Source organism: Peromyscus eremicus, chromosome 4 (genome assembly GCF_949786415.1).
Source record: "Peromyscus eremicus chromosome 4, PerEre_H2_v1, whole genome shotgun sequence".
In the NCBI taxonomy this organism is placed as follows: domain Eukaryota; kingdom Metazoa; phylum Chordata; class Mammalia; order Rodentia; family Cricetidae; genus Peromyscus; species Peromyscus eremicus.
In genome coordinates, this window is record NC_081419.1 from 69929146 (window position 1) to 69941848 (window position 12703).

The following is a 12703-nucleotide window of genomic DNA, read 5'->3' on the forward strand; positions in this document are numbered from 1 at the left end:
AACTCACAGAGATCCACCTGGCTCTGCCTCCCGAGTGCTGGGATTAAAGGCGTGCACCACCACCGCCCGGCGGAAATTGTCTTAATGGGGGCTGGAGAGATGGCTCAGCAGTTAAGAGAAATGGGCTGTTCTCCCAGAGGACCTAGGTCCAATACCCAGCACCCACATGGCAGCTCACAACTGTTTATAACTCCAGTTCCATAGGATCTGATACCTTCTTCCAGCCTCACACACATGGTACACTGGACATACATGCAGGCAAAACATCCATACACATAAAATAATAGTCAAAAATTGTCTTAAAAATGTCAATATTAGAGAGTGTTCTCCCTCTTTTGAGAGACCTTGAAAAATAAAAATGAAATTGGGAGTAGGGTGTGTTGGGAGAATACTGGGAAACTTGGAAAGCAGCAATAGGGGGCAGATTGGATATTTCATTGACTGTGTGAAATTCTAAAAAAAAAAAAAAAAAAGCAGCAATCTTGCTATATAGCCCAGGCTGGCATCAAACAGCTGATGCTAGGGATTCTGTTCAGTGGTAAAATATTTGCCTAGAACACATGAGGTCCTGAGTTTAATCTCCAGTACCATCAAGAGCAAAACTATAAAACATTAACATAAAAGAAAACTAGGTGTGGTAGTCCACACCCATAATCCCAGCACTCGTGAGGCAGAGGCAGGAGGATTCAAAGACCAAGGCCATCCTCAGCTACAAAGTGAGTATGAGGCCAGCATGGGATACATGAGCCCCGGCACATGTGAGAATACAGAGAATATGAAGTTGTCAGTGGAAAGCTGAACACTGTGACTATAAAATATGCTTCGCTGATTGAATGGCTTCGAGTATACAGTTTTAGTTAAACTTTTCAAAGCCCTTACTTCAAATTTACGTTTTCCTGTCACTACTTTCATCCTTGAGTGTTAATAAAGACAGGACAACGCCTGACACACTGAAGCAGCTAAAGCCAGAACAGGAGAGTTTTGAAGCTACTGAGGGATTTCCCAACTGGGATTATAGCTACCATCTAACGGGTTCCAGGAAACAGAGTTTGCACCTGCAGCTTATCATGCTTGGAGACCAGTCCTCTCGGCCTACAGGTGCAAATCTGCCACCTCTCAAGCCAAACCACCAGACCAAAGTGGAAGCCCACAGAAAACAGCACCCAGGCTACCAGTTCTATAACAAAATGATGGGGAACAGGATGAAGATGTGCTTTTCATCAAGCTAAATGCCCTATTTAAATGATTATCCTATATTCTGAGATTATGTGTTCCTAATTGGTGACTACTAGAATATCTTACATAACGATTTTAAGAGCAGATAGCATTTTGTGTGTGTATGTTGGTGGGGTGGGTTGTTTTCCTGGCTGGTCAAACTAAAAGTTCAAAATATTTAAACACTTCAATAATTTTTTAAAAAATAGATGCTGGTCTTTTAAACTATAACTGTAGCCGATGCACACACTGACAGTCCTTGCATATTTCACAGTACTGAATCCTTCCTGGTGACATCCTTGTGTATACTTTGACACTTAATAGTCAGCCTTAGCTTACTTTAAGGCAATGTAACTGGGGCTTTAGTTTCTATCATCAAAAATATACTTTCATTCAACACCATGGTTACATCACTTTTTATTAAAAGCATATATATGAATTCTAATAGGACACCAACTTAGAACGATGCCATTTCCATGACCCATCACTACCACAGAAGGAGTATGTCAGGGTGCAATGCAGACATAAAGAAAGCTGGGTGTCTACACGGGTTGTTTTCCTGGATCCCAGTGGTACCACATGATGTTGTTGGTCTTGACGGACATTTGGTTCACTTGCCTTTACATTTCAATCATACTATACAGTGTTCAGTACTTACATATATTTGAACAGAAAAGACATAATATGTGTTACAAGGATAACATTTGTGGAGCCATGTGTCAGAAAGAACTCTGTATTTTGATTCTCTTTATGTTATTAGCTACTTTTGAGAAGAATGGTTCCATATAAATACATAAGCTGGAACATACATTTAGAAAATCTTAATCTATGTAAACTGCATTGTGTCCACCCATGACAAATCAACTAAGCCCTGTTCCTTCTAATGTTAAACAACTAAAAAGTAGCTAGACATTACACTTTATAGCAGGTTCCAAACAATATATAAGGTGACCATTGGCATTCTGGGATTTGTTCCTTTCTGTCAAAGTAGTCTCAGACTTTTGGCAAGAGCATTTACATTCAAATTACTTCAAATTACTTCCGGTAGTATCCAGAATATATGTTAAAAGCCTCTAAAAGGAGTTTTTTTTTTTTGTTTTTGTTTTTGTTTTTGTTTGTTTGTTTTTTTTCCTACAGTTATGCCAACATTTGGCCGTGTTAGTAATTACTGAGACAACAGTGGAGATTCTGGGGACAGGCTGGTGCCCTGGGTGAACGTGTACAGGTCCAGGCATCAGGTACCCTGGGTGAACGCGTACAGGTCCAGGCATCTGGCCAAGCAGCTCACTGACTCATCAACACTTAGTTCTTCTTAGTTTTCTTCAGATAGCGAGTCCGCAAGGACTTGTTGAAACCCATGGTTATTTTAAAATAAATCCAACGAGGCAAGATTGAGTTTATTGAACCCTAGGGAAAGAAATTGGGGAGATACATAAGCACAGCCCACAACTGAGCTAAACTGAAGTGAAGCCTATCAGCCATCTTCCATTTCTCAACACTATTACTTACAGAGATTTTACAGTTCCTAAGTATACAGTTTGAAATAAAATACAAATGTCTTTTTTAGGATTAATGCTATGTACCACCTTGTCTGGCAAAGTATACATTTTGATCCTATGAGATAATATAGAAAGAAATGCCCAAACTGGAAAAGATAAAGACTTAGAAGTATACATACCATGAGAGCATGGATCATATATCCAGTGGTTCGGGACTGCAAACCTACTGTTCTAATTGCAGACTTCACAAACGTCTCTGCAGCGGGCTTATCCAAAGTTGGCTTCCGTATTTTTGCCAGTTTTGTAGCTACAAAGTATGGCAGGACACTCTAGAAAGGATCCAAACACACACACAAAGAGAGAAAAAGACAAAACAAAACATGCCATCAGTTAGGAAGGCTACCAACTCCAGACTGAGCATGACGCCTGACTGTCCAGCCGTCGAAGCATCCTCATGAAATCTAGAGTCTGTATCTTTAGAGGGGCAGCCACGCTGCTATCTAAAGCTGACGTCACAGAACGTAACAGCAAAGCCATGAACTGTACTACAATGACCTTTGGGCAAAACAGAATTGGAGGCTGGAAATATGAAAAATAAGCAGAAGCAACCATTTCTGAACCTTTGAAAGGAAAGCAGTGGGCAGACATCTGGGGAGCTGAGGCTCAGGCTGTACTTCCTGTCCTGGTCAAGCAGGAGATTCCGGTGTCCGATGGGGAGCAGTGCTTTGCCCCAGCACCCCTGGTGAATTAAGTGTGTCCTATCAGCTTCAGTCCTTCTCAAAGACACATTTCACTCCCCAGCCTTAGCTCACCACTCTCTTCCCTCACATCCTCACGTCCTGCTCCTCAAGTTTCACAAGCTGCTATTGTTAAGACAGGACCACATCTTCTGTTTTGGGAAGAGCTGGTGTAACAAGAAGAAAATAGCCTGGGTGACAGAAGTCACGTGGCAGGGCAGGTGAAGGGTTGGGAACACAGACCTGAGCTTTTTCAGGTACTTCACAAATGCTAGGCTCTCCACTGCATATGTACCCAGTGTTTTGGGCGTGACAGAACACAAGGGACCTCCATCATAATGAGTCTTGGAGACATGAAGAGAGAGGTTCCTTCTGTGATGCAAAAAGACCTCAGATTTACAGTAGCTCACCAAACACCTGTTCTCCTCACAAGTGTAGAAGAAAGGATGAGGTCCGTTGGTATTGCTATTTAAGAAAAGGATCAGTTCAATATGTGGCTGAAGTGAAAATGTACACATTACAAATAAAGCTGAGGTCTCTCCACACTTTGGATTTCTTTTCTGCGGAGAGTGGAAGGAACAGCCCCACATCTCTTTAGGGGTTTGCATATTCATGCATTTTTTATAATTTTGTATCCTTCTCACTCCCAAATATAAGTCCAAGAATAGCTCATGGTCCTTAATGTGTGAACTAAATTTCAACCCATGTATTAAGACATCTAACTGGTCTGACTCTCCATCTTTCTTACCCTTGAAGACAGACCCTGCACTAAGTAACTGTCACTAAAGCACGTCAACGGGGGATGATTTTGATTACGTAATGACTTTTGAGGATTTCTTTATTGGGATTACTGATACACCTTTATCTCTTTTTTTTTAATGAGCAAAATGTTTTGTCCATTTTGTGCCATCAGTATGAAGACAGTCCCGGGAAGGGTCATGTTGACAGGCTGTGAATGGCGGGGTCCAATTGTTAAGCTGTTTGCTCACTACCTGGACTAGCCGAGCAGGGCAGACCCATGTGTAAACAAACTCTGACAGCAGGCAACAACAGGCGTGTGCACAGCTTTCCTTGCCTTTTGGTATCAGGCTGCTTCCTGGTTATAACAAGACTGAGAAGACCTTTCCAGAGGACAGTCTACAAGGGGTGCTGGGAAGTCTTGCGCTCCAGAGATAAGGCCAGCCTGTAACTATGTCTTTCACCTGTGCATAATGCTCTGCGCCTTTCTTTCCTCCATTTTTCTCTCTCAGAAGATGTAAGTGGCATAAATTGGATTATTTTGATATTGCAGGAGAATTCAGTTGCACTGCCTGACTGAACCACATGGTGGCACCACAAGATAACGCAAGGCTTTAGGGTTCAGCTAGCCTGTGGTGGGATTCTGCAGGAGCCTCCAGCTATGGGGGGGGGAGGTGGGGGGGGGAGAGGGCACAGGAAAAGACATGTGTACTTGGGAATTCCTGGTCAAGTTATATTTTCTCTACTAAGAAATGGAAATTCTACGCTGGAAGGCTTGGGTACTTCCACCCTGTAAGTCAAGGTGGCTAACAGTGGCCTACTGAAGTATGAAGGGTTCAGAGATAAAATAGCTTTGGGACTAAGCCCTAAAGGAAATAGAGGACTCAGCCCAGTAAAGAAATAAAGGAACAACAGGAGCAGAGAAGAGCCATGAAGAGCAAGGCATCCTCAGGGGACCGAAAGGAGTTTGGTACAGCCTAAAAGAAAACAAATCCAAGTGCTGGGCAAGCTCTCGAACCCGACCAAGAAGACAAGTTGTATCCACCTCCACTCTCAGTGCTGAAAGCAGCACTCGCTCAGTACACAGCCCGGCAGTGACAGTCTACTGAAGGCAGTATGGAACTGTATTTCATATGCACTGAACATATGCACATACTCACTGAACAATACCGAGGCCCTTTCCACTCAGCCAGCATTTTAAATATTCTGAAGCTTAAGAAAGATCATCTGTCTCAACAAAGGCAAGTCTACTGATCTAGCTGCGAAGGATATTAAAAGGAATATGTAAAAGTATAAAAATGGAAAGTATAGAAACGTTTATATCAAAAAGCTATGAAGGTAAATAAATGCCCAAGAAACAATAATTCATCCATCCTCTGCCTATGCAGGAAAGCACTATGGGAAACAAAATCAGAAATACACCTATACTGTAACAGAAAGTTTTTTAACAGAGTAACACTGAAAAGTCACTTAAGCTCAACAAATCACCATTACAAATTTTGCCCCCTCAAAAACAGCCTGACCCTGACAGCCACAGCTGTGGCCAAGTACCCTAGTTTCCAAATTTAGAATCTCAAACTGGAAATAATTAGTTAGGCCATAAGGCAGAGCCGATGATGCTGTGTCTCTGCTCAGCTTATTAAAATAAAAAGTCCCTGGAGACCACAATTTGGTATATTATTCTCCTCTTAATCCCTGGAGTAGATTGCTTAGACTATGGTCTTCATAGAGCATGTGCTCTGGACACCATGGGTAGTGGGAAGAAGGAAGCCGGAAGCCACATGGCAGATGTGCGAGAATCTAACACTGAGTCTTGGAACTTCACATGGCAGAGTCAACTGTGAACTAAGAAAGACTTCTCAAACCTAAAAACGATCAGAACTTTCTGTGATAATGCTTTGGGGAAATGTGAAGCAAGGAGTAGCAGACTTTGCTCTTTTGAACAGGATTCTACATGTGGCATCTACTCTGTGTTAATGTGCCTTCTCTAGATCCATGTGGTCCCTCCCTCCCTGCTTCCTCACCTTTCTTCTGGTCCAGTAAAGGAAGAGCATAGCTAAGCCAGCTCCAGGACAATTTCAGCATTAGGCTGACAGCAGTCAGCACACAGTCTTCTGTTGTTTTCTTTCTTTTCCAAGTCGTACGTGATGTGTGTACGTGTCAGAAGGATGTACTTTCAGATCTCTTTCTTTGATCACGCTCCACCTTTTTTCTTGGGGGCAGGGTCTCTTGTTGAGCCTGAAGCTGGCCACTGGCTTCAGGAATCTGCCTGCATTCCTTCTTTCCCTAGAGCACAAGCCATCATGTCCAGCTTTACTTCACTCTTACTGCTGAGCTATCTCTCTAGCCTGTATACATTCTTAAAGCAGAGGCTGGGGTTCCTGTGAGTTCAGGGAAACTTCACTTCTTTTTTAAATCTGTGTCTTCACTTATCGAAACCTCACGATCTGAAGTCCCCCAGAACACCCGAATGACTAAACACGTATTTATAGTTTAGCTGTCTGCATTTCTCTACTTGCAGACTATGAGTTTTCCATAAAAGCCCTCTTGATTAACTCAGTGGTAACAAAGAACTTAGACAATCCTGAAAATGTGAGGTAAAGGAATCTTTCTGATGATAGATACGTCTGCAGCAAGTATAAATTCTAGCATTTCTTAGGTACACTCTGGGTGACTACTGATCCTAGAAAGAACCTGCCTTCAAACATGTGGAATATGTATGTTAATTGTACAAAAAACAGAGGCCCCAATTTTACAGAGGGATGTGGGCAAAAAGCATTGATGGTGGAGGCCATATCTGCAGTTAGGTTATCAAGAAAGGCCTCTCAGATAGGATCATATTTGAGTGATGTTCTGATGCTCCAAGGGCAGAGGCTAGCCTGGGTGATCTGACTGCAGGGCTTTTAAACGGAGGTGAACAGCCAAGGGTGCTACTCTGTGGGCCCCAAAACTCAGAATTTTACTCTAAAGGACATGAGCAGCTTTGGTGGAATTTTAAGCAGGGAAGTAATATGACTGGATTTTGCTTCACCAACTCTGGCTACAGTGAGCAGACAACAGGGACTATCAGCAAGGACAGCGGTAGAGGGGTATTTTAGTCAGTGTTGTTATTGCTGTGATAAAACACCATGACCATAAGCAACCTGGCGAAGAAAGGGCTTATTTCAGCCTAGTTATAGTCAATCCATCATCCAGGGAAGTCAGGATAGGAACTCAAGCAGGGTAGGAACTTGGAGGAAGCAGAAGCCATGGGGGAACACTGCTTACTGGCTTGCTTCTCATATCTTGCTCAGCCTGCTTTCTTATAGCACCAAAGACCATCAGTCCAGAGATAGCACTGCCCACTGTGAGGTGTCCCCCTCTTTACCCCCCATCAATCATCAATCAAAAAAATGCCCTAGAGGCCAATGGGGGGGACATTTTCTCAAGTGAGGTTCCCTCTTCCCAAATGACTCTAACTTATGTCAAGTTGACTATCCAGCACAGGAGGCCAGATAGGGAGACAGTCCAGGGTAAGACACAATGGTACCTGAGATTAAAGTAGTGGCAATGATGTCACGAGAAGTAGCCAGACTGGACACATCTCCAGAACAGACTTGGTTTGGTACTCAGTGATCTGATGGACTGTACTTCAGAGAAAGAAAGAGGCAGTAGGAAAATAGGGGAGGACCATCAGCCCTGGTTGAAATCAGACCAACCTGAACTAAATCTGGTTTGCTATATACATACAACCTACGCTACTGATCCAAACCTTTAATCCCTGTGCAAGTGGGAACAACTGCAACTCTTTACTCTGTTAGGAAAAGTATCAGATAAACAGGCCCAGAGTGAGAGTTGGGCCCTAGCATGCACTAGCAATTCTCTTCTAAGTTTTCTAATGCTTGTGTGATCACAAGCAAGGAGAAAAGAACCCATTTCCATCTCTATACCCTGTGAGAGGTAGAGACACATCAATTTCCAGGGAAAATCTGCTGGTGGAGGAAGGACCTTCATTCTCTGGACATACAGTACTCCATCTAGACTTTAGTTATGTAGATCTTCTGGCACAGGATTATAGCAAAAGGGTCAAGAAAAAAACTATATCACTGGCACCAACTGAGATTCACCTGGTTGGAGTCCATTTTCTCAAAGTTGGAACAGCTAGCTGTATTTCCAGTAAGAATCCTACATCATTTTATATTTCTATTTGGACTCCATGTACACTAAAAGGCACTCCATTACCTCTTCTACTGTTGGTAGTAATTAACAAGAAAAATGGATAGGGATTTCTGTTTTCAATTTTGGTAGCCATTTCTCAACATTTAGATTTCTTTGAAGCCCAACAGATTTATGATTACTACAAGCAACAACATTTTAACAAAACGTATTTTTTTAAATCTTAATTTGTCCTATTTGCCTTCTAAACCTCACAGAAGCCGAATCCTTTCTGATTAAAAACACATTTTAAACTGAATTAACGATCAGCTCTTATCACCAAGCACTAGAAGGCAACAGCTTCATGGAATGGAGGCTACCGGGTTTCCTCACGGTGTTAAGTGTAAATTTAAATGGTGTATTCTTTGGTCTCGCTAAGGATGAGAAAATCTACTTCCACTTCAGGGCAGCTGAAACCCACAACTGGGTTCATGCAATCTCATCCTGATTCCTCACATACAGGGTCAGGCAATGTCAACCCTAGGGATCAATTTCAGCTGGCAACTGATCTCTTGGTTTATAACACTTTAGGACCATTTTCCCAGGTTTAGGGAGAAAAACTGCATGGTGCAGACACCAACACTGAGAACCAAGGCCTGCAGACCCACAGCCTTGGGGTTCCATAAGCCTGGATGAGAAACTCCCTACAGTTTCTCCACCTGCAGAGATGCACAGCCTCCATGAGTTTCCATAGCACTCTGACGCTAGAGAACCATCATAATCCTTGTTTTCTTGTTCACTATCTTTCTTGCTACTATATCCCCAACTGCCACACCAAAATTTACACTATACATAGATACTTCCTGACTGAAGAAATGTGAAGCATAATACCCATATCTCTTGTTTTGGGCCTACTGATGGGTAATGTGTTGAAATATCTGTCTTCTTCCTCTGTGTGCCTTGAGGCAGGAATTTTGAGTCTGACTTACCTTTGTTACCTCACTGACAAACAGCAGACACCCACTGACTTTAGATAAGTCATACAACTGTTAATTTTTATTTTCCAATCTGTGACATGAGGTAGGGTTAATATCAAGCTCAAATGAGGCAATAATGAATGAGCATGGGGTATATTGTAGGTGCTCCATAAATGCATGCTTCTTCTCTCTCTCCTCTATACTTACTATTACTTCCCAGTTTTTGATGTCTTTGTATGTCACCTCTTTCATCCCATTTGCCTTCAGAAGTCAGAAATTAAGGCTCAAGGCAATACAGAAAATTTTCCTAGGTCAGATGACCACTGAGTGGTGACAGCAGAACCGTATCTTGGTCTGCTGACTTTGTGCTTGGTGTCTTTTCCTCCCTCTCTCCAAGTACACAAGTAATAAATGGAGTTTGCATAAAGCTAGACTGGACCAAGGGATCACCAAAGTCACCATGCTTTCATTTTGACTATGGCTTTGAAGTGACTAAAATCTAAACGGAGTATCTCTTCATAAGGCAAGTTTGGAAGAAAGAGTATAAGAGGCTAAATCGAAGGTAAACTGTCTAAGGAAGTAGGGTATGTGCATGTTTTAATGAGTCTCTACACTGATAGCTTATTAGTGCAACAGACAGACTCCTATCTTCCCATGTGATATCCTAAGATGGGCACAGCAGTAAGCTCCTCCTGTTGTGGATAGAAAAGTATATCCTAAATCTAGCTACATGTATGTATCAATAGCTCCAAATGAGGGATGTTCAAGACAGAAGAGTGGAGAGGAGTGCTGTGCTGTTCCAAAGTGTCAGTGGCATCAAAGAGTGACAGAGTCCAGATTGAAGGAAACACAAGAAATAGGAGAACGGAATACCTAATTCTAGACTGAGTGCTTTGCTAGCGACTAAAACATTACCAGAATGATGGCTGGGGGCATAGCTCAGTGGCAGAGCACTTGCCTAGCACTAGCCTAGAGGTTCTACATTCAATCCCCAGAACCAGCAAAACAAAAGGAAACTGTCAAGAGGATTAGAGAGCTGGGTGTGATGATGCATGCTTGCAATCCCAGTACCCCAGAGACAAAGGCAGGAGGTCTGAGTTCAAGGCCAGCCTGTTCTACACTGCAAGACACTGTCTCAACAAACAAACAAACAGGCAGCCACTTTGGTGAGCAGGCCAAGGAAAGCCCATTGAGCAGCAGATAAGAGACATGTGAGGCCCAGGGAAGCAGAAGGGAAATTTAAATCGAGCGTCTAGGCATGAGATAAAGACTAAGGGAAGATGAACTATGATCTGAGCCTTGACAATGGATGGACTTCTAGGGCTCAGGGACAAAGGCCACTTGGAGGAAATGTGGAACAGACCTAAAGAGGAGTCAGTCATAGTTCAAAGGGCAGATCATGAAGAAGACACTACAAGGTCTATTTTAGCCTGAACATAGCTGGCAAGAATGCTAACAGCCTTATGGGGTCTGAATTCAATACTAAACTTCAGGTACAGCCACCTGAGGCCAGTGAGAGAAGCCACCAGTACCTGATCTGTGTGTGAATGAGATCACCCAAGAACCATGGGATGGGATAGAAGGTAGAACAAGCCATCTGATCCCCCAAGTCCCCAATCTGGAAAACAGAAACACCACCCAGAGAAAAACGGGTATGTTTCAGCTGGCAAGGGGCTCTTTTTGCTCCCCTCAGTGCCCTGGGGTTTATTCCCACAGTAAGACAGCCACACTTTTCTTCACAAATATGAATTTTCCTTTTCTTAATAAATTCATTCTAAATTTAGACCTCAAGTGAATCTTAGGAAGAAAGACAATGATGGATGAAATTAAATAATTTAAAATTCATTAATGGGAACAATACAAGCTCATCAAAATACGATATTTCAGAAGGCAAACACTTAGTACTTTGGGTGGCTGCTAGTTGTATCAGGTTAATATCAGGCAGAGAATCCAAGGAAACTACCTTTGAGGAAAACAGGCTATGGGAACGGGAGAAGGGACAGCCTTAGCTACTCCCAGGACTGCTTTCTGTGTTCTCAAGGCAATGTTACTTCATGTCTCTGGAGCCTTCAGGGTACCAGCCAGTGGACCTTTAGAATTCCCGCAGAGTCTCAGTGGGGCTTAAATATGACTAAATTCAGCAAAAAGACAACAATGTAACACTGAGAGGCATAGGAGCCTCACCTTTTACCAAAGTTACTGGCTTCCTTGCTATCAAAATACAACCTACAAGGCAATTCCAGTTTCCAGCATTACACAGAAAGGCACAAAATTCAGGATTCTACCAACCCTGTCCTCCCCAGTGCAGCCTATAATACAGGGAATTGAAAATTAAACAATCCCAAGTCAGTGGTCAGCAGATACCCCTAGGAAGTAAGCTAAGGAGACGGCTTGGACGAAGCAGGCTTTTAGTGGACCCTAAAGATGAGGGAACATTTGCCTCACCCTTCCTCATGATGGGTGACTTAGCTCCAATATTACTGAAAATAAAAAGGCTTAGAAAGTACAGCTAGATAACTCTTAGGCCCAGCTTGACTATCTGACAACAAGCAGCCTACACTTTGTGGTTTCACCACTTCCTGAATGGGTCCCGTAACCTAGTGGTAGGGCTCCAATAGCCAACAGACTTGGATGTGAGTCCTAGGTCAACATGGGAAAACAGGCTAACTGTCTTAGCCCCAGTCCCCACAGTGTGCCGTGTGAAATGAGCAGAGAAGACCAAACACTGAACGATTCTAGTCACAGAAGGGACTAAGAACAGGTAAGGCCAGGGAGACAGAAGACAGAATGGTGGTTGCCAGGGGCCGGGGGAGAGAGAAAGGAAAGTCAGTGGTTAATGGTATACGATTTCAGTTTGGGGAGATGAAGAAAAGTCCAGAAGAATGGTGGCGGTGACTGTTCAATAGTGTGAACAGACTCATGCCACGGAACGGCATGCCTCCAGATCTTGTCATGTTATTGTTATTTTCTACCACGATTTCAAAGAGTCAGATTGTCTCAAAATAAACCGTGAGAATAATAATAATAATCACTCACATTCAATTGTTTACATTTAGTTCTAGTTTGGATATCCTAGTTAAAAATTTGAAAGGCTAATTTTTAAAAACCTAGACCTAAGAGCATAAGGGAAAAGAAACCAAGTCTCTAAGGGAGTGCTCACGTCACAATCGCTTACTGAGGAATGTGATTTTCTTTCGTTGCCAAGACAGCAACTGTTGCTGTGGAAACCATACAAAAACAGGGATACTTAACTGAAACAAACTCCACTTACCTGCACAAAGATGCCCTTGCTCTTATACTCCTCATGGAGGCACTGAGAGAAGAAATCTACAAAAGCCTAGGAGGGAGGTGGGAGTGAGAAAGAAAACATATATTACATCAATCTGCCTGGAGTGTAGCCATG

The 12703-nt window shown here is 42.8% G+C and overlaps 1 protein-coding gene across 1 annotated transcript in view; it reads right to left on the reverse strand.

Moving 5' to 3' along the window:
* Positions 1-2309: 2309 nt before the first annotated feature.
* Hsd17b12 (hydroxysteroid 17-beta dehydrogenase 12) overlaps positions 2310-12703 on the reverse strand; it is a 135584-nt gene continuing 125190 nt past the window's right edge. Inside the window, exons 9-12 of the mRNA XM_059260990.1 lie at positions 12572-12637; positions 2894-3043; positions 2454-2622; positions 2310-2417 (exon numbers count right to left, since the gene is read on the reverse strand). Coding sequence (XP_059116973.1) covers positions 2518-2622; positions 2894-3043; positions 12572-12637 — 321 coding nt within the window. The 3' untranslated portion in view covers positions 2310-2417; positions 2454-2517. The remainder of the gene's footprint in view (positions 2418-2453; positions 2623-2893; positions 3044-12571; positions 12638-12703) is intronic.